Here is a 26,973-nt window from a genome sequence, read left to right on the forward strand (position 1 = left end):
CTCCATAAACAGATGCCTTAGGTAAAACAATGTACCTTAAAAAGTAAATTGTAAACTAGAAAATATTAGTGCTTTAAGATGAATGAGGTTCAAATTGAAAATCTGCACGTGGTGCATTAATGCTCAGTTTTAGGGAGGAAGAGCCAACACTTAGCTTCTTATTTGATGAGACAGACAAGTGTTGCTCGAGCCGACACGTTTATGAAATCTAAAAGAAAAGGCCAGGACCTTGTGGAGCTTTCAGAGGAACAGACGCAAGAACTTTGCATTTGCAAGAATTGTTCGATGTCTCCAATTCCAATGAGGCAGCCTTTCTTCAGCTACCTCAAAAGTTCTCTCAGGAGAGCAGAGCCTTCAGACAGACCTTTCCTTCCACATTACATCTCAGTGAGCAGTTCCCAGACATGCTGATTTCCTTTGTAAATAGAGCAAAGCTTTTTCGCCAGGTCATAGGATCAAACTGTACCCAGGGCTTGCGATGCCAACTGACATAGAAATGCTCCACCTTTTCCCACCCAAATCCAAGCCTGGTGAATATTCCTACAGAAAACTTCAACTGCCCGGGACTTCCTCAAACATTAACAAAAGAATCCAACATTTTTGTACATACGGTTTCCTGGCCTGGACTATACGTCATCCAGAAGTTGGGTGCTAGGCTGCATTAAGGAACACAATCTTGAACAATGTGAAGCTAAGAGGTTATGAGGCAGTGAAGGTTTTTGAGAGCCTCCTTCCTTAACACCTCCTGGGATGATGACTATTACTAATCCAAGTTCTCGCTCTTCATTTGCCAGCTTGAGAAGGGAAGTAGTGTAGTCCTTTGATGGCAGAGACCACATCAAACACACGATTGGCTAGTATACTTAAAACAAGTAACCTCAACCAGACTTCTCCCATTTCAAGGCAGAAACATGTTGCAAGAATAAGGGGTCCATGTCCGAAGAAGCCTGCTCTGTAGTGCAACCTGGAATTGTAGTAGGAATCTCAACACACTTCCCCGTGGAGAAGAGTCATCACAGAAACATGCCCACCTTCTGCAATGCCAAGGAATTCACAGAGGACCCTGATCAAGCAGTGTGACATTAAACACTGAGCAGAGACTCAGAAGCCCTGGTGGCTCCTGTGGGTCTCGTGCTGTCACAGTCATCCTACTTGGGCCTCAGGGTTGTTGGAATGATCAAAAGAAATATTTGGAAGAGCAAATGGTGTTGTTTAAAAATAAGAACGTTTCCATATTCCATAAGAGCATATCCATGTGCAAAGAAACATAAGGAAGAACCAAATAAAGGGAGGGTGGAGGTGGTGGAGTGTAGGCAGGAAGAAGCATGGGTTTTGAAATCAGCTAGCTCTGCATTCCAGTACCCATTCCCACACTTTGTTGGCCATTCTGGGACAGTGGCTACATCTCTCAGAACCTATGTTTCTTTACATGTGAAAGGTTGTTGGGGGGGGGGGTACCGGTGTCAAGAGTTCTTTCTCACAAGGTTCAATGAATGCTAAATAAGATTTTGTATATCCTAGAAGACATGAGGTATGTGCCAAGTGTTATTTCCCTTTGTCCTACTTATACACACCCTTCAAATTTCACTTTGTCCACTTTTTCTTAAGCCATTAAGAATACATTTATTGAAGGGGCACCTGGGAGGCTCCGTCGGTTAAACATTGGACTTCAGCTCAGGTCATGATCTCACAGTTCTTGAGTTTGAGTCCTGCATCAGGCTCTGTGCTGACAACTCAGAGCCTGGATCCTGTTTCAGATTCTGTGTCTCCCTGTCTCTCTCTCTCTCTCTCTCTCTCTGCCTCTCCCTTGCTCACAATCTCTCTCTCTCCCTCCCTCTCTCTCCCCCCCCTCTCCCTCTCTCAAAAATAAACATTTAAAAATTATTTTCAAAAGAATATATTCATTGAAATGTCTTTGTCAAGTAGCAGACACAGAAAACAGTCTTAGCCTCCTCTATGCACAGTTTGGATTATTTAAAATTAAATACATAAGTTAAATTGCTTCTCTACTAGAAATAGAAATTCTAATAAAATGTGTTTTTCTCTTACACTGTTTCAAAAGCCCAATCCATAATTTTAGAGAGTTTTAGAAGATATAAATGGTGTAAGGGTTTACCCATAATCCTCCCCAACTTCTGTACTTCTCTTGTAAACTAGTGCCTATCAGAATGAACCCTTAGAATGAACTATGTGATGATTTCATTTAAAGACATTATTCACTTATTATATCTCATTTGAGGTACAATGGCCACCATTCAGTTTCTAGCACCAGTTGTTACAAAGTATTTAAATTTAAAAGCCAAAATTCTGTTTCTGGGAAAGTTTAGGAGAAAGATGATCATGCTTGCTGGTTCTCTCAAATTGTTCTGACTTCATGCCGGGTCCTGCCAGCCACGGTTACTCAGCGAATGCCATGTGTCAGAAACAAAACAGACTCCTTGTTCAAAAAAAAAAAAAAAAAACAACCTGTGTGTGATCAGAAGTGCCAAAGAAGTATGCATAAGCCCATCTGTGTAGAGGCTGAAAGAAATTAGACTCTTCCTAGTGAAAATCACTGAGTGGATTCAAAACTCACTCTGGCTTTTCTCTTTCTCTTTCTCCATCTCTCTCCCTCTCTCTCATTTTCTCTCTCCCTCCCTCCCTCTCTCTCTCTCTCCTTCTCTTTTCCTCTCCATTATCTTTCTTCTCTTGCTCTCTAACTCTTCACTTCCCTCTATCTCATTGTTTCCTGATCCCGTGTAGTTTTAAATGTTTGGCTCCTGTGAAAGTCTCTCAGTTGTTTTTTTCTGTGTCTACCCTCTTTTCTTAGGTTGTAACATTTATAATGTGACTTTCTCTCTGTAATTCAGAATTTTGGTCTTCTACTCCATTTTCTGCTTGGCTAGATCATTTGTATTCTGTGACCCGACCCGATCACCTTATCTGTTTGTGTGTGTTTCTGAGGGGCAGTGATGGGGGGGGTGGTCTCCATGTTTACTGCCTGGTCTTTTGGCTTCAAATTGTATCTCTCACCCAACTTGTTGGATGAAGAAAAAGCCACAAACACTGAAATGCATTCCCCATAGTCTAGTTGTGATGTGGAACTCGGTTTCAGCTCTAAAAATCTAAGAACTTTATATATGAGTTTAATGACAGGCAAAGCAGAGAAGAGGAGAGAAATAGTGGCTGTGATCAATAGGACAAGCCACTGCAAATGTCTAATGATTTCTGAAAACACCTCACAAGGCTGATTGTAAATGTTCCTGCAAAGGCAGGCAGGGACATAATCGGAGGCTGAGCTCTGCCAAAGCATCACTGCTCTAAGGCATGCGTGCACACACACACACACACACACGTGAACACACACACGAGTATGACAAAAAACAAACTGCAATGAGAAATTCATTTAGACTTTTAGATTCCCAGAAGCACATAAAAAATAAAAGCAAAGAAAACTCTACTATAAATAACCCTGCCACATTCTAAATAAAGCCCTTGAGTGGCTAGGGAGTCTGACTTACTTCAAAGAGATCTAGGATTTGGTCATTTTTAATAGCCATGTTTGCCTTCTCACCAAATCACTTCTCCTCAGAGAATCTGCTAAAGGCACGAGGGAATTATTCTCAGAGGCCAAAGTGCACGAGTAGCAAAGGACATGACTGGAGCTGGCCAGAGGAAGGTCACTATTGTAAGAGTCAGGAAGGAAGAGATGAAACAGAGAAGCCCATATCCCCTTGGAAAAAGACCCTTGGAGTTGCAAGACGAATCAGGGAAGTCACTGCGGGGAGCTAAGCAAATCATTGATCCCACCTCTGGAGCCTCTGTAATATTGTCCAGCTCAGTTTCCAAGTGTACAGGGAATTGTTAATAAATTATTCAGCATTAACACAATTAGTTCAAGCAGCTGGAGGGTACAAGCTTTTTGTCTTCTTTTAGTTCCTGCCTACGTGTACAGGATTTTATTTTTTATTCCACTCAACCATTCTACTCTTCTTGCTGCTGTCTGGTGATTCTCAGTTTAAGAGGAGCCTACAAAATTGCCCAGTCATGGTCAAAGGTCCCGGTGAGTACTCCAAGGTAACGCTATAGCTCATGAGTCCGCAGAATTCTGCCCAGCTCAGAAGAAAAGCTAGAATCATTGCAATGTAGTCACCTAACCAATGCAAGTTTGATTCGATGCAAAGGCCTCAATGGTCTCATCTGCAAAATGCAGAGAATGACATCTGTAAGTGTATCTAAAGCACTGAGCAAGATGCCTGAAGTTGTTCAATAGAAATATTCTTCTGCGACTCCTTCCACATGGTTCTTCTCTTGCTTCCTTATCATAATTATTTTAAATGTATATTTAAAAATGAGAAAGCAAAAAAGACAGTTATTTCTCTACCCTCTATTTGGAGACTAACCCACATGTCACTCTGTAGGTGGCACCAGCCCTGCCCAGACCCACACTGTGGCAGCTTCATGTCTCCATAAAGGAAATAAAACAGCGCTACCATACGCATAAGCCTCAAGGATATTTTTCTTCTCTCAAGGGCTTTACATCCACCCCGCTCTCCAACCAGCAAAGCACAAAGAGAAACATGCAAATAGTTACAGTGGTTTTGCAATTAGCTAGACATCTCTAAATGCATATTCAAATCTTACTAACTCTTTACATTCTAGTCATGAAACTATAACTTGAGCAACTTCAGCAAGACTCACTTTTCTCATCTCCAAATCGGGGTGGCAGCTAAGCTCATTGAGCACCTCCCACATGGGGTTCAAAAGAGACGATGTGTGGCCATGGGTACAGGAACAGGCTCTGGGGTCCCTGTGCCCAGGGCTTGACTCCTGGCTTCATCGCACACTCACTGTTTGTCTAACCTGTAACCACTAATGGAAATAACTCTTCCCTTGAGCTCTCTCAATCTGGCAATGGGAATAATGATGCCTTCATCAGGGGTATCTGTGAGGACTGGACCAGCAAACTTTATCAGATGTCTGCCATACAGTCAACACTCAATACGCATGATCAGTTTGTTTTGGTGACTTAAAATCCTTCTTTTCTTTAATGTCCCTGTACCACGTCATCAATCTCATAGTCTCCGACATATATTCACAACAAAAAGAGATCTATGCAACACAGCTGGGCTTTTTTAGGATTACAGAGAAATAGAAATATGCATCTAGTGTTTTATTCCCTGCTGTTTCCCAATATCCCTCAGCCCTTCTGATCAGGCTCATTTGGATTCTGCTATTGTCTCCCATGGAAGCCCAGTGACATTTGATACTCTGCAGATTTCAGAGCACATCTGCCACGTTGTGGTAAATACATGCAGAAAAAAAAAAAAAAAAAAAAAAAAAAGGATTCCATGGAGCTGAGCAGGGGATGGTTCCTGTTAACTAATCCAGCTTGTGGGGGTCCACAGGCTGTTGCCTCTGCCATCACCTGCAGTATAGAGGAGTCCCGTGTGCAAATTGATGTCACAGCCTATAGTGTCCGGCACCTATCACATAAGTTGGAATGAAATAAGCTGCGGTTCCTACCCAATACCTTGCCTAAAGTTCTTCCAAACATCAATCCCCATGACCTGTTTCTTTAATTAAGTGGTATTCCAAATTTACTCAGGCCGGATACAGAGCACCAAAGTCATGATTCAAGCTATCCTGGGATTGACTGATGATTTGTATTTATTTATATTCATATACTTATATTTATGTATGTGTACTTTAACGTGCACACAAATTACCTGGAGAAATTGTTACAATGAAGATTCTGATTCATAAGTCAGGCATACAGGTGGTGAATGAAATTCCACATTTCTAACTAGCTCCCAGAAACTGGTGCTGGTCTGCAGACCCTCACTTTTAGTAATAAGAATGTAGTGAATTATATTTCTCTTTACAGACAGAACATCTAAAAGGACTCCTAAATGTATTAAAATGTGAGGTAAGGTAGCCGTAGCTAATGAGAAAGCACACCCACATCATAACAAAACATTCCAATATTTGAATACTGACAAGGCTGTCTTTACTATATTTCAAAATATTCAAAGACTTAGTTAGGAACAGGAACGTACATGACCAAATTATGCCAGGAAGGGAAGGGGAAGGGGAGAGTGTGTGTGGGGGGGGGGGGAGGTTTAAGTTAGCTATAATGGAAATGATACGGTGAAAATTAATGAAAGGATACCTCACGAAAATGAAGTCAAGGGGATGGCAGGGAGAGCCCTTAGACTCAAGGTCAGCTGCAGACCCAAATAAAAGAGATGCCCCTTGCACATGGACACTACTTCACAACCCCCGCAGAAGGAAGAAAAGCTTACCTCCTCTCCCAGCAACAGCCCAGCCAATTAGAGTGTGTCACAAGTCAATGAGAAGCCACCATACTTTTACTCCCAGTTTACTCCAGTGGACTATTTATAACAGCCTTCCCAACTCCCCTCTCCCCTCGGTAAAAGAGCGATCTCTACTCTGTTCTCTGGACTTACTTAAGTGTCGCCACCTCTTGCTTATCCCAGACTGCAGTTCCCTTTCATTCCCGAATAAACCCATCTTTTGCTGGTAATGGAACTGGTGGTTTTATTTTTAAGGTTAATGATATGCATGGAAGGAAAATGCTAAAATATTACAGAAACTACTGTCTAGCAAACACGCATAGCCAGGCCAAAGGAAACTCTATAAATGCGGTAACACTTTTATCTTTCTTAAATAACATGATTCCATAAATATCTTTTCTAGGTTATTCTTATTGATTGAAAAGTTACTTGCAACATGCAGGCTGACTATAATACTTAAACATTAAAAACATAGTTTCCCATTTCAAAGCCAAATATAAACTATCTCTGATTAGCATTTGGTCTATCCCAAGGTAATAAAAGTCATTAAAGTACATTTAGCAGTATAGCCGAGCTATGGCTGTTCTTTATCTCTTCATCATTGTGTAAAAATGACTAAATATTTCTAACTCTTTAATTTACTGAGATTATCCTTTCAAGAATTTAACATAAATGTACTTTTTTTTTAAAATAAGATTACATTTACGAAATGAGATTCAAACTAAACAGTGGTCTCCAAGAATATGCTATAAATATGTAGCACTGGTTGTAAGAAAATTAAATGATATAACATTGCCATTTAATTTTCTCTAATTTTATTTGTTAATGTTTTATAATATAATAATAGCATATCCTAGAAAGTAAAATGGGGAAAAATTATAAAGAAAACAAAATGGTAATCCAATCACATGAATTGGGGAAAAAACGAATATATTGGTCTATTTCCTTAAAGATTCCTCTTTATTGATACCTGGTACAATTATTAATATGAGTCAATATCAGGAATGAACTCCTTATTTTGTTTTTAATGTGGGTCACATACCTATCATTTATTCATTAGATACAATAATATATTTGGGAATTTTGATAACTTATGTTTCATTTTTTCTATTAGGGAATTTTATTATCAGAAACAATGGGTTGTTATTATAAATATGATTAGGATTCTTCCTACGTTAATCTTTTTTTTTTTTAACGTTTATTTATTTTTGGGACAGAGAGAGACAGAGCATGAACGGGGGAGGGGCAGAGAGAGAGGGAGACACAGAATCGGAAACAGGCTCCAGGCTCTGAGCCATCAGCCCAGAGCCTGACGCGGGGCTTGAACTCACGGACTGCGAGATTGTGACCTGGCTGAAGTCGGACGCTTAACCGACTGCGCCACCCAGGTGCCCCCCTACATTAATCTTCAAAGTCAAGAGTATTACAGGCACCTGGGTGGCTCAGTTGGTTAAATGTCAGACTCTTGGTTTTGGTTCTGGTCATGATCTCACAGTTTGTGGGATCAAGCCCCACCCTGGGCTCTGGGCTGACAGTGCGGAGCCTACTTGGGATTTTCTCTCTCTCTCTCTTTCTCTCTCTCTCTTCCTCCCTCCCTTTCTCACTCTCTTCCCCTCCCTTGATCACTATCTCAAAATAAATAAAGAAAAATAAAGAGTATTGGCACTATCAAGCGTGAAGGGGAAGTAACTAAAGATAACAAAGCAGCAAAATGGTGAAAATTTTTGAATATGGAGGATCAGGGTGATGAGTACACAGAGGTTCATTATTTTGCAGATGATTAAAATATGTATTTTCACATGTGCACATGCACATCTTAACACATGTGTGCCACATACTCTGCTCATCTCACACATGCATTTTTTTTTATTATAGTCTATCCACACCTCATATCTTGTTTCTGGTATTTCCTCAGTTGCAATCACGTCCCCATGTTATAAATCTTAGTAAGTTTTAATGATTCAGGCTATTCTGCTATGTGAATTTGCAAGGAAAGTTGTTTTTTTTTTTTAATACTGATTACCTTGTTGTCATTTATAAAATAGGGTTATGTTATCGGGCTTTTCACCCACAAACATATGACCACTATCATTTTCTTCAAGTGGGAAAACTAGACCTGCCTTAATGAGATGACCCTAAGCAGATTAAGAACACATGAAAGACTTTTAAGTGTGACTGAGGGTATCTGCAAAGATGAGCACAGACTATCCATACTCTCACCTGGTCCCTTGGTAAGGAATGAGGCAAACAGGGTGGGGGGGGGGCGGGCTCCAGAGACAAAGGAGTGGGAGATGATCTGGGATTTTACTCATGCACAAACTCAGCTAGTAGATCGCTCATACGTGTGCATTTGTGCGTGTGTGTGTGTGTTTAGGGTTTCTGCTGATTTCCATGACGAATATTATTTCCTTTATTGACATCAGCATCAGAGATTTCCCAAAACTCTGGGATGCCTGTTATTCCTAGGTCGGGGCATGGGGCAAGAAGCCGACAACTCTCGTTTTGCCAGATTGAGACACACGATGCTGACTTGCATTCCTGCCAAATTATTGGTGCACGGGCTTTGTCTGAGTAGGCAGAGGCTCCACGGAACTGACAGTGAATCGTTCTCGCAAGGCCGAGGATACAATTTGGCTGCGGCTGCGTAGCCCAGTGCTCTTTACATGCAAACGGCCAGCAAAAATAATGGCATGTCAAGTGCAATTTTCTCCCCAGCCGCTGACACCGTAAACTATAATATAGTGTAATTATTTGGCATCCCGTGTCCTTCATACTAAGCACCACCCAAACGATTTCCAAGTTGCAGAGAAGAGGGAAGGTTAGAAGGTCAAATTTAAAGAGAGAAAATGAGTCAGTGCCTTGGAGGGAGAGAATTATAAATAGATGTGGCATCACCAGCAGTGGAGTTATATCCAAATAAGGAACTGCTCAGAAGCCCAGGTAGGAGGGGAAAAGGGAAGAAAGAGAGCAGAGGAGTTTATGTAACAGAGAGGATTTAGGATAGATCTCTGACCACCTGGAGAGCAAACCGGTTCTTCCCAAAATAAACCAATATGAGGAACCAGGATCACAGAACCAGAGAACAAGAGCCAAAAGAACTTGGGCAGAAAATCAATAGACGCTACACTCATTTTTCTTATATTGCTTGCTTTTCCTGTTCCATAGGGATTTGTATGTTAAATATAATTTCATAATCCACGGTACCACTACAAGAGAGGAAACTGCCCCAGAGAGGCTGTCTGACTTGCTCTTCCAGCTGCTTTGTAGCAGAAGTGAAAAAGGAAGAAGTCAGATCTCCAAGAGAGCCTTCCCATCCTTTCTCTGTGACTCTCAGATTCCAACCTTAGTTCTCTTTCAGTCACCTTGACCCTCTCGGCTCTTTCAACAGTCTGGCATCTGTGATCGCCTCTGCTGGGAATGCTCTCCCTTTCCATCCCTGCACTCTGGGATGCCACTCTATAGCCAGGACGCTGGCTATAGCGTCTCAGCTCACAGGCTATTTCTTTCAAGAAGGTTCTACATCCTACCAAACAGACAAGCTTCCCGGGTATGTGTTTCCATAGAACCCTATCTTTTTATCCTGTAGCACTTACCTCCGTTTTAATGTGACATGTGTTCTCATGACTATTTTCCTAATGTCTCTCTCCCCACGGTAGCCCATTAATTCCATGACAGAGGGTTTGCATTTGTATTTGTTCCAAGCGGAGAATCTACTGGCCACAATGCTTAGGAGACAGTAAGTGCTCAATACATATTTGCAGAATGACTTGATCAATCATCCTTGTGTTTCACAGGGAAGGGCTCCCATGATGTTATCAAGCTGTTCATGTCATGTCCATTTCATCACAAGGACATGACTTTTTTTTCCTGTCTTAGTTGCACGATTTATGAAAACCACCATGTTTCTCTCTCTCTCTCTCTCTAAGACAAGAACACATAAGTATATAGGATGAAGAGTCCTTGCACCACCTTATTCTCTTCCAGAATTGGCAGAGTAAGTCACCCCTGGAGCTCCTAATTATGTGGAATGCTAAGTATTTACAAGTATACTCTTGTTCCACGAAGAACTAGAGTCTCTTTGGCTGATACCTGTTTCTGAGAAATTCAGAAAGAAGAGTTCTGAGGTACCTTGTGCCATAAGCACAGACATAAGTTTGCAGATGGATTGGAGACAATGAAATCATCATCTCTATGTAGTGATTCATACCACGGGTAAGGGGCTTAGAGAGGATCATGCAGTCTCCTCAAAAAAGAGTTGTTTTAACAAGTTAACTTGCACACTATGACTACCTCAAAGAAAGACTTTTAAAATCAGAAAGTAGTGGGGTGCCTGGGTGGCTGAGTGGGTTAAGCCTCCAACTTCGGCTCAGGCCATGATCTCATGGTTTGTGGGTTCGAGCCATACGTCGGGCTCTGTGTGGACATCTCAGAGCCTGGAGCCTGCTTAACGATTCTGTGTCTTCCTCGCTCTCTGCTCCTCCCCTGCTCATGCACTGTCTCTCTCTCTCTCTCTCTCAAAAATAAATAAATATTTAGAAAAATAAAAATAAAATCAGTAAGTAGAGACCATGTTTAAACTACCCAGCTGTCTATAAGGTACCAATATGAAAATGGAACATGAAAGTAATGCATTGCCCTCTTTATTGAAAAATGCCACTTGTATTAAGTCATATTGAATTTATATTACTTTTTAATAAATTCTTCCCTTATTTAGGTGAATTATTCATTCATTTATCTATGCAAAATATTTACTGAGCACTTCTTATAAGCAGGCAGTGTTCTAGGTTCTAGGGATGTAAAGTAAAAAGCAAAGGAAACAAAAATCCTTTTTCTTTGTGGAACTTGCATTGTAGTAGGAGACAAATCCTAAATAAGATAGAGAATGGCTGAGACAATGATCATCAGGAACAAGAAAACATAAAGCACAAAGGATATGAAATATTAGAGAGAGGACAGTTATATTTTAGACAGAATGGGACAGGGAAGACTTCTTGTGAATATGACTTTCAACCTCATTCGAATTCAACAAGAAATATACAGGCAGCATTACTTCTGACAGAAGGGATCCTCAGTAGTCCTACCCTATCCCACTGACATTGCGTAAACCCTCTGTCCAGCTGGGATACCTAAGTTCCTACTCCACCCAACCTCAGTCTAGGCAACAAGTCGTCCTTCAAAACACATCTAAGTATCACCTCCACCTTAAGCAACCTGGGATAAATAACGGCAAGGGCTCTTGTTCAGGCTCCAGGTGTCTTGTGCTCACCTGGTGATGTAATTGTCTGTTTAGCCACCACTGCAACTACACACACACACACACACACACACACACACACACACACACACACACAAATTAAGAATACAATCATGGGGCGCCTGGGTGGCGCAGTCGGTTAAGCATCCGACTTCAGCCAGGTCACGATCTCGCGGTCCGTGAGTTCGAGCCCCGCGTCGGGCTCTGGGCTGATGGCTCAGAGCCTGGAGCCTGTTTCCGATTCTGTGTCTCCCTCTCTCTCTGCCCCTCCCCCGTTCATGCTCTGTCTCTCTCTGTCCCAAAAATGAATAAACACTGAAAAAAAAAATTAAAAAAAAAAAAAAAAAAAGAATACAATCATGACTAGGGGCGCCTGGGTGGCTCAGTCGGCTAAGCATCCAACTTTGGCTCAGGTCATGATATCTGGGGTCATGAGAGCTGGTGAGTTTGAGCCACACATAGAGCTCTGTGTTGACTGCTCAGAGCCTAGAGCCTGCTTCAGATTCTGTGTCTCCCTCTTTCTGCCCGAACACCCCTCGTGCTCTGTCTGCCTCTCAAAAATAAATAAACATTAAAAAAAATTAAAGAATACAATCATGACTACAATAACTATATGCAGGCACTATGCATATATTATTTTATTGGCTGTTATACACTCTTATTCTTCTTTATTTAAAATTATTTAATTTTACTTAAATCCAAGTGAGTTAAGATATAATGTAATAATGATTTCAGGAATAGAATTTAGTGATTCATCACTCACATAGAACAACAGCCAGTGTTACTGCTCTTACTTGGATAACTTTAAAAGAGTTTTAGTAACTTCTCCAGGGTTAACACTCAGAAGGTAGCAAAGGCAAAGTTCAAACTTCTGGAAAGTACATCTCAAGGGCTTGTTCCTTCTCTGCACCCCACTGTCTACAAATACAGTAAAAGCACAATGGATGATGGGGGGTATATGTGAAGCTCTGAAAAGCCAGTCACTCAAAAACTGAATCTGCCTTTGAACTTGAACTCAGCCTGCAATGTCAAGGGCCCCACCATGGTGATTCACAGGAAAGCCTTTTTTTTTGTTGTTTTAATGTTTATTTACTTTTGAGAGATGGAGAGTGAGAGAGGGGTAGGGATAGAAAGAGGAAGGGGGGACAGAAGATCCAAAGCAGGCAGCAGAGAGCCCAATGCAGGGCTCAAACTCACAAACCGTGAGATCATAACCCAAGCCAAAGTCAGCCAAAGTCAGACACTCAACCACCTGAGCCACCCAGGTGCACCAACAGGAGTGCCTTTTAAAGAGTAGGTATGCTCCTGAGTGACTAACGCTCTCAGCCCTTCCTGGGGAGAAGCTCAGTGACAAGTGGTTTAGAGTCCGACGTGGAAGAGTGTACACAGAGATAAAACACCATAAAGCACCAGTGGGTACCTTGCTACGGATCATCCGCACACTCAGCCTGACTTATAATTTGAAGCAGTCACCTGAAAGGTATTTTTGGCTTCACTACAACCCAAGGTCCTCCATGGCTAAGCTATAATAATTCAGGAGCAATTTTCTTTAAGGGGAAATATGGAGGATTGGAACTGTTTGTGGAAATTTCTTCAGAAAATAAGTTTAACTCTGATTTAACAATTGTGAACTGGCTGGGGTAGACAGGAAAGCAAAGAGCTAATTCATTAAAATGGTCATAAAGACTTGGGAGCATTTTGGTCATTTGACAATCTTAGGGTTCTCTGACAAGATTTCTGTCCTTCAAAGAAGCATGAATTTCTCAAATATTACTAAGTCAAAAATCAATGCTGAAGTCTGCCTGTTTGCTTCTATCTCTATTAATATAAGGAACAGCGTTAAAATTAGTCATCGGACTCTTACGAATCCAAAGCAAACCCCAATTTAAATACTTTTTCTATGCAGACAAAAATGAGACATCCTGGTATAGCATGTTTGGTTATTTATATTATACAAAATGCCATCACACTGATAGGCCTCCATAAAAAGTTAATAGAATTCACATAATTCACCAATTATGCATGGATGCATGTGTGCACAGATCCAGAATTTCCTATAGTAGGAAAACAAATTGCCTGAGGGTTGGGGTAAGTTCTCAATACCCAGAATACTTTTCTGGACTTTACAGGCTCTGCATTCTGTATTCATTAACTCAGTTTCCATTAAGATCAAGGATTTTTAATTTTTTTATTCTTTAAAGATTTTATTTTTAATGTTTTTAATGTTTGTTTATTTTTGAGACAAAGACAGAGCACGAGTGGGGGAGGAGCAGAGAGAAGCGGGGGACACAGAATCTGAAGCAGGCTCCAGGCTCTGAGCTGTCAGCACAGAGGCCAACGTGGAACTCGAACTCACGAACCATGAGAACATGACTTGAGCCGAAACTGGACGCTTTAACTGACTAAGCCACCCAGGCATCCCAAAGATTTTATTTTTTAGTAATCTCTACAACCATCATGGGGCTCAAACTCACAACCTTGACATCAAGAGTCTCACGCTCTACTGACTGAGCCAGCCAGTCACCCTGTATTCAACATTTAAGTGCAAATTATGGTTTCAACACGTGGCAACTAGTTACTAAAATGTAATAGGATATGGTGGGTAAAATCATGGCCTTGGGAATCCCCAACCTGATTCAAACTCAGAACTTTTACTAACTCAATGATCTTGGTTTGCTTTACCAATCCTTCTAAGTCTCAGTTTCTGTACTTATAAAACAAACCAAAAAACATAATGCTGGTCAAGAAGCCCATATTCAAACCCCACTGGGCCAGATGTGTTTCAAAATTCAGGAATTTCCACATTTGGAAACATATTAAGGTACATAAACTGTATAGTAAGTAACACCCTTAGCAGGGTCTGGGGCAGTACCCTGTATTCAAGCACATTAACATTTCTGCTGGGAATTATATGAATAGTCACAGTAATAGGATGCATTATGACTATAAATGGCCTCAAGTCAGTTCTGCTACCTGAGTTTGTATTAAACATACAAAAAAAATCTTTCAGAAATTTTTGCATTTTTACATCTGAGAAAAGTAGTGTAGAGCTGTTTTGCACGCATATTTTTTATATGTGTATATATACGCACATAAACACATACACATATATACACAGAAAGAGGGGAAAAGCTATTTTTAGACGCAAACAGGATTGTGCCCACAAAGTGCTTTTGTATGAGCGGTCAATACATAATAAACACTCAATACTGGCTACAGTATGAGCTTCTTCAAGAAAGAGATCATGGTTTTGAAAACGGATATGCTCCAGTATCCCTAGAACAGTGACAGACACATAGAAAGGGCTTAATAAGTATTATTTGATTTACTCATGAGATCTCCTCATCCAGATATCGTTTGTCCAAGTAGACTAACTATACAAAATGAGAAAACATAACCCTTGGAGAGTCTCAATTTGCTTTGCAAGACAATAAGGTAGAAGCAGGAATGTATTCAGAAGTTCCTAGTCAAACACAAAGAGTTAACTCAGGTCTTAGAGATCAATATTTAATTCTCCTCCTATTTTTCTAAATCACTGCTTTTGGGAAATGAGTAATATTGGCATGACTCACATCTTAATCTCCCTTATCAGGAAAATCAGCCATTGGTAGGCTTATAATTAGAATTCTACCATGATGTATCAAATTTAATAGAAGCCTATGAACAGTTCTGAGGAATAAATGTATACAGTCTTCAGTACCCATGGTATGATTTTGGAAAAAAAAACTTATCTACAGAAAGAACATTTGTTGAACCTGTCAACGACAAAACAAATGTAAATACCCCCACACACACGCACACACACGCCACTAGGTGAAATTTTGATTGTACACATTTGATTCCATCTGACAATGAATGAACTAGTTTCCTATCGCAAATTTTATTGAATTACAGTACAAAGCACTGTTAAATATCCACTCCAAGAATTTCTTTTTCTCCAACCCAGGTTAATGACTAAAACCACAAACAAACCACAGGAAAAAAAAAAGGGGGGGGGGAATCTACCTGCAACTGGAGACACATGACCTCAAAACAAAATGAAACTAAACATCTTAGGAATCAAGGTTGTAGGAAATTCAAACCGAACAAAAATGTATCCCTCTTCCAAATACTTAAGCTAGAGAAAAAGTTTGCCATGCAGATTTCTTGTACAAAATGGGAAAGAAAAGTCTATAGGTACACACATTACACAAGTATTTTGTATCTGAAGGGAGGCAAGTGGTGGGGGAGACCGAGCCTTCACCAGAAGAGCAGTCTGTCTACATTTAAGACTGTTACAGTGGGATTAGTCATATTCCTAAAGAAACCAATAGGTAACTAAACTAACCATCTGGCCTAAAGTACTACAGCTAAGTGTGCCAACAATTCTGACAAGTCGGATGTTAAAGATCTAAAGAAGAGAAACAGATCCCGAAATGGGGATCTTAAAAGTGTAGCTTACCCGGCCAACAAGAATCGGTTCAGGTCCAGAAAACTCTTCCAGGACAAACATTTGATTCCAAACCCAGCCTCTTTTGGAGCGGTTCAAAATCCGCTGTTCACTCAGCCTACTTAGTTCCAAAGGGGATCCACTCATTACAACTTGAGACTGATTCATCGGAGCCGTGTAAATGCAAGGGGGAAGAGTAATCCATAATATTATTAATGGAGTCCAGAGATCCAAGAGCATTTCCGCTAGCCGTTCTGGCATGGTCCCACCAGTTAAGCAAATCACCACGAAAATGAGACAATTATTTTTTTTGCCTCCGGTCTGCAGCCATCCAATTCATCATGCAGTGTAGAGCGTTTACTTACAGCTCTGCCACGTGTTTCTAGCACAGGAAACAGACATCATCTAAGCCGCTTTTCTGAGACCACGATCCACTGGCATTCCTTCTCACTGAAATCGCCTGCAAACACAAGGAGAGAGAAAGAGTAAAGGTTCACTCCACCAGGTCTTCCAACAAAACTGCTGCCTTTTAGAAGCACCTAAATGAACAACAGCAGGCATTTCCCCAACTCTCGAGTTAAAAAAGTGGATCTTAGGAGTTAGAATGAGTGGGTCCTTTTATTTGTTAAGCTTTATTTAGATTTTTTTATTTGTACCTATGTTAGTTATCACAAACCGCTTAAGTAACACAAGTTTTTTCCCCTACCTACTTCCTTCCTTCCACCCATCCTTCCTCCCTCGCTCCCTCTCTTCTGATTTAAAAATGGGTTCTAGTTCACTCTATGTTGAGCAATATAAATAGCCTTTAATGGGTATTTTTTTTTTAATTTACACATGAGATTGGGAAAGGAAATTTCCCATTTTACAGTCTTAGCTGCCACAAAGCATCAGAAGGGATGGTCCAATTCAGGGTGCAGAATGCTATTCTCTGCCAGGATGCTAATAATGAATGAATAAAATTAGAAGTCTCCCAGAGAGAAATTCTGTAATGTCCAGCATGTATGCTATAATCAGGCTGGTGTCAGAGCTCCCATTCTAAATGTACAGTTGAACAGGAGATTTAAATTATGAAAAGCTCCTTTGGGAATGAAATATGGTAAAAATACAATTTTCAATTGAGGAGATTCAGAAAGGGATGGGCAAAAAAAATCCCCCATTACCTGAGGTGTCAAATACATTTTTTTGCTTACCTTCAGTGTGGAAAAATGTGTTTCTTCCCTCTCAAAAAAATTATTTTTAAAGAAAGAATGTTCACTGCAGAACCCAGAGAGAAGCCTTGCTGAATTAGATTAAATGGGAAAATAATTCCTCAGGACACCATGGGGATCAGTTTGGCTCAGGGAATTCATAATGGGGTAGGGAACCTTTCACCTCTAGGTCCTTGGTCCCATTCCGGCTCAGAATGGGAAAGCAAGAAAGTCATTAACGTTGGCTGGGCTAGTGAGTGGCCTTAGTGATGCCAGCTGAAATGGCAGACCCAGATTCTGCCGCAAATACAGGCTGTATCTGATCTAACAAGATGGCCAGTGGAATCACCCCACTTGTCACCTTTTGCCCAGGCTCAGCTCAATCTCGGGACTAGGACAGTACCTCAGGTGGCCCCGCCCCATGAGTGCCTAGGGAAAGCACTGCAAATGGCAGTTGTCTGTAAATGGAAGGGAAGAAAAGCTTTCAATAGGAAACCAGCTCAGAGAAAACAGAGCCCAGAACAATATCCTCTGCTTCCCCTGGAACCGCAGCACACAAAAGGAAGAGAAGCCTTTCTTTAAAGCACATTTCCATCATGACCTTCTCTTATTCCAGTGTGAGAAGCAGACCTTTGCAGGCTTCAAATTTAAAACAAGACAGAATTTAAAAGTTCTCAAGAAAAACATCCCCAAGTATTAATCTCTTTCTAAATTGCCCATCCACTGGTCTATTTAACCAGCATTCACAGCACGACCATCACACACCCTGCCCTCTCCTAGACAGGGGGCCTGAACAGTGCTAAAGGAGCACAGTAGTGTGCCACAGGGTCCACCGTGGAGGCAGATAAGCATGGGTTTGAATCCCAGTTCACACCACTTGAGGTCTCTCTCATGATGCATCAGATACGTAAGTTCCCGAGCTTCAGTTTTCTCTTCTGCAAAATGGCAATAAAAATAATTCCCACTTTGCTCCAGTCAGTAGAGGGAGTCAGAATCAAGATTCTGATAAAGCAGTAGGAACATGCGAAGCACTCACTAAACTGTTTTTCCTAAACCAGACTGTGAGGGTGGTGTTGACATGGTCCATCCCTTTGGGAGGCTTTGGTTAAAAAGTCAAATGAAAGAGCAGAGACTTAAGCCACATAACCTCTATGGCAGGAGAAGGTAAGGTCCAAGAGTGACACAAAGCACTCAAAAATCTTCCAGAAGGTGGGATGGGAGAAGGCAAAGGTGTTGCCGGGGAGGAAAGGCTGGACCTTATCACAAAGTAGTTGAGACCTATCCTGTCCACATAGCCTCACTCTAAATTCTTCTCAGGAAAAAGTGTATATTCTCTCCAAATTCACCTTCTATAGGACAGAACATCCCTGAATGCTCAAAACCCTTGCATGGCCAGAGAACTACAAAGACAAGAAGGCTAAGTGGGTTGTGATTTTCCTCCAGCATCAGCCTGTCTGGGGATTGAATTCTAGTTTAAAAAACTGCATTTACTAGTGGGGGCCAACTACCAACGATAACAACAATTATAATAATACCTAAATGGTTTATTTTGAGGATTAAAAGAGGTAGTCTTGTTAAAGCAATTAGAAAAGGCTAGAGCGTACAGTTATTTTTAAACTGTGCCAAATAACTCTGCAAGTATATTCTGGCATCTGTTCTGTTGTTGATGATTCTGGGATAAGAAAGTTTAATCCGATACTCATAATAGACACTTCCTTCATGGAAGCCATCCACTGGCAGCCAGGATGAAATGTGGCATGAGAGGTACTGCACCCAAACTTACCAAAATCGGGTAAAAAGTGATAACAAACCCTGAAGTAATTGTACACCATGGCACACCTTTGTTAGTTAGAAAGGATGCATTAATAAAGGAATAGATGCATAGCCCAAAATACCACCCATTAACGCAGTATCTTAGAGCTGGATAAATCTTACTGTGTCTCACACTGTTTCATTCAAAACTGAGGCACAGAAAAGTTAAACAACATGCCCCGAAAAATACCTCCAGTTAAGGAGCAGATCATTATTTGAATCTAGGTAATCTACTTCCAAAATTCTCGTTCTTAACCACGTCTCTCGTTATATAAACACTGATGAGTGTATTCTGATGGTCAACAGGCAATCAGGTCAATGCTCTTCTCATCAGGAAGCAAAGAGTCCAATGCGTACAGACTAACAAAGATATACTTACAGTATTTAGTGAAATGCAGGCTGAGAAGGGTTACAGAAATACAGAGCGATGGTATGCCACTCATCTTCACAGCATTTAAAAAAAAAAAAAAAAGGCTTCCTGGAGGAAGTGACATCTAAGGGTTGAGAAGCAAGCAATTTCCCAACTGGGGAGGAGGGGAGGAGTTAGGTGTGAAAGGGCATTTAAGTCAGGCAATGCACAGGAACTAGACCACCGATTAATCCAGCATCTTGGGTAGTCTGCAAATCATTACTTACCAGATCATTCAATCCATGATCTGCTCTCCACCCACCAAATTCATCCTACACATGGTCTCCACAGAGTACCTGTCAAATAAGGTACCCTCTACTCTGCCAGTTCTCTGTGAAGCAAAGAGCATGTTGGATTTCTCCAAGGCTTTGAGGAATAGAAATATTTTCCATCCTGCAGACAGGGTATGGGAAACATATGAGTGCTATTCCAATCTGATTCCTCATTTTTCAGAGAAAGGAGGAATGATTTGGTCAGTGGCCAATAGCTGGTGGCAGAGCTCTGGAGAGAAATTATCCTAACTCTATTGAGATGAAGGGAAACTCTCCTTCATCCACACTGGTCATTTCTACTACCCTCCCCTGCACAGAATTTCTAGCACAGTCATATACCCCTCCCTCAGACAGCCAAATTCTTAAATTACTTGTACTATTAAATTTAAAATGTGAGTTTTTCTAATACCTATTTTAAAATGGCAAACCAATGTTATTTGTTACAAAGAGATTAACAGTAAACACTTAGACAGTGTTTGGGTAATATTAAATCATCAACTCATACACACATATTTGTATGTATATGGTAAATCAAGACTACATACGTATATATACATATTATATGTACAACACAGCTATGTATTTACATCTACTCTTCAAAATAACCCTAATGTAAGTATTATCACTTTATTATCATCATTTCCATTTTATGGATAAGCAAACTGAAGCACAGAGAGACTGGTATTTTAAGTAATGTTTTATTTTCTCTTAACTAGACACTGGCAAAGCCTGAGGTCATCTGTCTCCGATAAAAAGGAAAATCAACAGTTAGAGGCAAGGATATGCTGTTAAATATTTAAGTGGCTCTCGAAAGAAAGAATCCTTGATTTATTATTTCCATAATGTAAATACTTCCACCAATTTCAAGCTCTCACTGTGGCCACTAACAAGTTCTGGCATTTCCTGAAAATTTAACAATGGGCTCTGGTAAATGTAGTAAGTCCTCTCCACAACACCCCTGGGGGTGCTTCTCAAACCTTCATATGCATACAAATCCTCAGGAAACCTGGCCAAAATGCAGATAATAAACCAGTAAATGGAGGGTGGGGGCCTGGGACTTTGCATGGATTTGAGGACCAGAGTCTGAGAAGCCTGGGGTTGGAGCAAATAAGACCACTTCCCAACTCAGACCTTCTCCTTAAAATAACAAAGGATTTAGCAGCGTGGTGAGAAGGTTTTTCCTCCCAGGCCCACACAGGGCTCACCCTCACTGTGCCTACAGGAGTACATACACACATCAGACTTTGGGAATCCCTGCACTGGTGTGAATATATGAGATTTGTATGATGTCATAATACCGCCCCCCCCCAACAACACACACACACACACACACACACACACACTACTTTATGCAAGGCTCTGGTAAAACTGTGCCACTAACTGGAGTATTCACAGGCACAAATGTGCTATCAGGGGGTGGTGAGACTTGGCCTTCCATTCAGCGAAGTCTGCCTTGGAGAGTCTTCACTTAGAGACAAATGAGCTTCTACTGTGACAATTAGAACCATACTATTTATATTGCTTTCACCTCTGCCACAAGCAGAGGTAATGTCCTCTTTGATGATTAGAAAATAGCTTTATAGGAATTCTTGAGATGCAACCAAATGTGATGTCACTGTTATCAGAATTAATAAACATCGTGAAGAGTAACTCATACACAAACTGCTTAAGTCTATGCAAGGAAGAAGAAATTGAGCAAGGTTGTAAAGCTTGGGTAAAAAATCAATTTATTTTTAGATTTTCCAACCACAGTACGTATGTCTGGCCAAGCAATCCACTTTATTATAATGCTGTTGCATTGATTTACACCCAGATAGTGAGATGAAGAGATTTTACAGTCTCTCTGGAATTCTTACAAGTAAGAAAGTCTTTAGAATTTTCCCCATAAGAAAATATCTTCTCTTGGGTAACATACTTACAATCTGACTTTTCATTCATACATATATTTTAGACACCTTTCTAATTACAGCCTGGATGTTACTCTGCTGACCCCAACATTTTTTTTATGGTGAACTTTTTTAAGGTGGTCAATTCTCAGGTATGTTAAGTCATTATGCAAAAATATACTCCACCATCAATTTTGTGAACGAGGTAGATTAAAGTTCTAAACAATAAGCCACACACCAATAGGTGAAGTCTAAAATAAAAATGGGCTTTTACAGACACTTTAGGATTCAATCCAGCAGATTATTGTGGTTGACAGGAAATTATGCTTTTATTATCCACCAGGCTTAGTAGCCACAATATTTCATAGAAGCAAAAATGACACATAAGACCAGAGAGTTTCTATTAAAAATGTTTCTGACCTTGAATTTAGAACCATTAGCAGGCTGCTTCAAAACAGGTAAATGCACATTGAATTCAAAGTGGTGTTTCAGAAACACAGATGGGGTATGAGATTCAGCTTGTGGCCCAGTGCAATTCACGCCAAACGCTGGATGACTGGAACGGAACAGGCACAGATATATTTGGGGTTTAGAGAGGGATGGTACTTGCATGCATCCAAATACAACTCAGGAGAGTCATCTATCCTAAAGCCTTCAGAATTCCCTGACCAGATTCCCGTCGCATAACAGGATTCTAATTTTGTTTTTGTTTTAAACACACACACACACACACACACACACACACAAAACCTATTTATCTCCCCATCAGCCACAACCCTCTAATCATCTTTCCTTGGTCTCCTACCATATCCTTAATCCAGCTACTATTCTATTCAAAAGCACTTATCTTTCGCTTATTTTGCCACCCAGAACACCTGCCAAATCCATTCTGCTGCCATTGGCACGTGACTCTTTTTCTTTAGTTTTCATGAAGTTTAATCATTATTGGTTACCTTGGCAAAAATAAATGCCTTCTCCTTTCCCAAGGAGTCAGAACTTTGTTCTACACACAGAGCACAGAAGCATTTCTATTTGTTAGGGAAATTTCAGCAGGGGGTGACTAGGTCTGTGACAAAGACAAGGTCACAATAAGGCCCTTTTGTAGTGTTATAGACCCAGACATTCATTTAGGAAAACTTTTTTGAAATCATAAGGTTAAGATATTGAAGATGAATCTATTCTGTCAGACTCTTAAGACAGGAGTGTACTGAGATCATCTCAAAAAAATGAACACAAGTTCCATGTATCCCTTGCTAAGTATAGACACAGTAGTGTCAGGCAGTGATTTCTCAGGGCTATTCTAAATACCTCCTTCTCCATTTGAAAGCCCCATCTATACCTGTCTTTAAGTAACGTGCTCAAAATTTAATAGAGACCTAGGAGTGAAAACAATGTGTTCGCCTTTTGTTGGAGGAGGTCTTTGTGAAGATGTGACCACCAGTGGATCAGAGAGCTGGCGCAGGAATTTTTATCCCATCCCTATTCCTGGACCTACATTCTACCCACTGTTCTCTTACTACGAGTCATTTCAAAGACTCAGCTTTGAGGGATTAAGATGTTGGTGAGTCCATCTGGACTAAATACGTGACTGAACCCCATGGAGGCCTCTATTTAACACCTTAAGATTCTAGTGCACAGATGCGGAGATCTCATCGTGTGACCACCTGAGAAAAAGCTTCATATCTGAGTTCCCTTGTTTATTAACACTGCCACCTACCAGTCAGGAGTGTCTCACATCTTTCTTTGGCAACTCCGTGCCTCTGTATACGGAGGCCAACTTCAAAGTTTACACTGGGAACTCCCAAGGTTGTGAACCAAGACCCTTTAAATCACAGTAACCAATAGAAATCAATTTTACTCTTGCCCAATTGTAGTGTAGCTGAGCTGTGAAAAGCTCCATGGCACAGTGGATGAAACCTCGAGTTTGGAGTTGGAAATAGTTTGAATCACTGTTCTATCACTCATAAGGTACGGGGAGATGTATCTCAATTACGACAAATAAGGGAACTGATGCTCTGTTTCATACTCTCTAACTTGAGGGACAGTGGGAAAAAATAACTGAATGTACATAAAACTCTATCAATTAAGCAATGATAGCTACTATTTACTGAAAATTCCATGTACTTAACAAAGACTTTTGATTGATATTTAAAAAAATTATTTTATTTCAATTTCTTGCTGTGTACTTCACTGGGAAATATCCCAGCGTTCTGTTTAGAACAGGTAATAAAATAACCTTTTCCAACTCTTGTTTTTTTTTTTTTAAATGGCAGGAACCATGTTGGATACGAATAAAATAGCATTTCATAAATAGCTTTCCCTGCCCACAGCTAACACACAACTAATGACTTCAAATAGTTTTATTAAGCTGCTAAAGGGCAGGATTTTTAGTCCCCTCCCAAGAGCCAACCATGTCTCTTTCCATTGAAGACATAGCATTGTCCCTTCACTATTTTCTGCAGACAGGACAACACACAAGCACTAAACATCCACATGGGACCTATTCCTCCCTTTGTAACCACTCAATGAAAAACATGGGCTGCTACATCCTACTGTACAATTGCACTACAGCCAAACTTTAACTACTCGATGACAAACATTTCATTGGCTGGGTACTGCTACCAAAAAAAAAAAAAAAAAAATTCCATTGCATTTCATCATCATCTACCTTCCTGTGAGAATGGTCAAAGTGAGGAGTCCCCACTAACTCAGAAATGAGGCCAAAATGATCTCTCAACACTACTCAGAAGGCTGCTGAGAGAAGATAATGCTACAAGATTGTCAGGTAGTATCTTCTTTCAAAAGTATTCAACAACTGGTTTCCATTCATTTCAGCACTACTGGTGATAGCTGAAAATTACAAGCTCTGGCTTCTTGCTTAAGTCATGCAGAAATGGTTAAAATCAGTTATATCACATAACCAAGGCTACAGAGTCTGTAATACTAAAACTGAAATGCAGCCAAGTATCCCAGCATATTAAGTCAAGATTCTGCCAATTAGATTATACTGTGTAGTAACCATCCTTACAAGTGCACCTTACTGTCATTCTTTCATGTTTCAAAGACTTTATAGCTTAAAAACCACCCACTGACACGGTTACCATGAACTACGAACACAGTTGATAGATGGGTAGACAGATAACAAGCAATCATTTGACAAAAGTAATACTGAGATACAACAGAATACATAGGTCATGACAATTAAAGTATTTATATGAGTTCTAAAATCAGTACTATCTTCACCGACTATATTTGAGTCAAACTCAGACAAACACAAATATGCCCTACCACTTTAATAAAAATAAGTATAAATTAATGGTTTTTCATTTTTGAGCACCCCCAGTAGGAAGATGGAAATACTTCAACACAGAAAATTAAATTCTGTTTGTCAAGCTGAAACAGCAATAGAGAAATAAAGAATGGAATGTGTCCTTGTAATTTTTATAACAAGTTCGGAAGATGAGGTTGCATGTATAAGAAAGAAAAGTATTCCCTTATGATATTCGTATCACTCCCTCACCAACTTATTTCATGTTATTTGTGTCACATCGGAAATCAAATAGTCATATTTTATGCATTAATCTATCTAGAAAGAAACAATGCATGGAAAATGTTATCGGTAATAGAACATGAAGGTACTATAACATTTTCACTTAATGACATACATAGAATACAATTCCACTTAATATTCCTTTACAGTATATTCAACATGCTTAAAATGTAAATAAATCTATTCACAGAAATACCTTATCATGGCACACACAGTATTTTTTTCCATTGTGTACATGTGAGTGCCAGGTATCCTGCTGATTAACGCAATATAGAAGAGTATAGAATGGTCTTCTAAGACGTTCTGACTTGCAATTCACATAAGGTTAATATGAACTGTTCCATTCAAATACAAAATATACTAAAGAGAAGCAAAGGAGGGAGGGGAAGGAAGGAGCAAAAGAGGGAAAGTTCTTCCCTTCATTATTTTATACATTCCCCCACCAAGGAAAAGGTATGGACACTGAGTTACACATGCAACACTTCAGAATTTAGTGTGTTTTCCCCAATAAAACACTACTTTGCATCCCATATAGGTTAGCAGCATTCTTGATATAAGTCTGGTCTTGATTTTCCAAGTGAGGTTTATAATCATAATACTGGATTTTGGGTAGGATTATATCCCACCCCATCCTTCACTGAGAATCTCCTAGTAAAGGAAGAGAGGGCAGTCTTTGTTCACTGTTGATGCATTAAATAAGTGTTTGCAGAGCACTAACTCTGTGCTTGCCCTCAACTAACCATCATTTCAACATTTGCAACTGTCTTTGGCAGAGAGAATAGGAAAGGAAAGTTTGAAGGTTCTAAGTACAAGTGTTATTCTTTTATGATGTTTTCCAAAGAAAGACAGAAAACCACATCTATTTCAACTATTAATAAAACTTAAAAACAAGACTTCTACAGGCAAGAAGGTAGATGATATTTATTATAAGGAAAAGCATATGACATTTAAAACTCGGGAAATAAAAGCTTGGGACATGATAGAAAAAGGAAACAGTATTGGCCCTGGTGCTTTGCCATGAAGTAACTCTGGAGACTTAGCTAGAGGCAGCATATGGGAGCAGCAGCTGAATGGCATCCCTTGAACTTATTTCCTTTCTGACCTTTCGAAGTTGCCAGGTTCAACTAATTTTCTCCTCATGGTTATATCTGAAGCAGGTTCCAGAGGCAAGAACCAACGGTTCAGCAGAAATAGATTGCTCATCACAACTTTCTATGGGAATTAAATGAGAAAAGCCTAATCGCTCTTTGGTTAATTAAGCCCCACTAATTCAGATGACAGCCTTATTCCATCAAAATAATATTTTATTTCACAAATACACATCTGTGGGATTCTGGAGAAAAAAAATTCCAGCACTGCAAAAAGATATTAAAAAAAAAAAAAAAAAAGACTGGTCAATATACAAATTCAGGAAGCCAGGGTGGGGGGGGGGGGGGCTGCAAATCAAACCATCCAAGGCAGATGAAATGGCAAAGGGAACATGATAAAAATCCTCATACTTGAACCAATACATAAGTTAGTTATCTGGGCACATTTTGAAGTTTTCTACAAGTAAATTTTGTGTATGTGTGTACCACACCTAATACAGAGCAACCAGGACCGGCCAGGGTTGAATTCTTACACTCTGCAGGTGGTGTTTAATACACCAAAGTTAGGAGCTTTTTCCTAAACTAAAAAGCAAAATATGATCATTTCAGCTGTGAGTGCAACAATGCTGAAAACAACGGGGGAAGAAAACTTCATCTTTTTCCTGCTTCTCCAAGTAACTTTTTAGGCAATATAAAATGACTGACACCACTATCCACAGCATCACTGAGCATGCTACTTCCAAAACAAAGTCTTGAGACTTTAGACTCCATCTATAACTAAAAGGCTACT

General features: G+C 40.1%; 1 protein-coding gene and 1 long non-coding RNA gene across 6 annotated transcripts in view; one reads left to right on the forward strand and one right to left on the reverse strand.

Annotated features, from left to right (window-relative positions):
* LOC123579252 (cadherin-8) overlaps positions 1-26,973 on the reverse strand; it is a 366,323-nt gene that overhangs the window by 334,703 nt on the left and 4,647 nt on the right. For 4 of the 5 annotated variants that reach the window (XM_045442964.1, XM_045442967.1, XM_045442968.1 and 1 more), the window contains one exon: positions 15,992-16,439. In XM_045442964.1, coding sequence (XP_045298920.1) covers positions 15,992-16,240 — 249 coding nt within the window. In that variant the 5' untranslated portion in view covers positions 16,241-16,439. Of the gene's footprint in view, positions 1-15,991; positions 16,440-21,965; positions 22,102-26,973 lie in introns of all 5 variants that reach the window. The other variant, XM_045442965.1, reaches the window with a different exon arrangement.
* Positions 8,559-10,656, forward strand: LOC123579254. Its single transcript, XR_006702700.1, has 3 exons — positions 8,559-9,843; positions 9,953-10,032; positions 10,223-10,656. It is a non-coding gene; the product is annotated as an uncharacterized LOC123579254 (long non-coding RNA).

Source organism: Leopardus geoffroyi, chromosome E2 (assembly GCF_018350155.1).
Source record: "Leopardus geoffroyi isolate Oge1 chromosome E2, O.geoffroyi_Oge1_pat1.0, whole genome shotgun sequence".
Taxonomy (NCBI): domain Eukaryota; kingdom Metazoa; phylum Chordata; class Mammalia; order Carnivora; family Felidae; genus Leopardus; species Leopardus geoffroyi.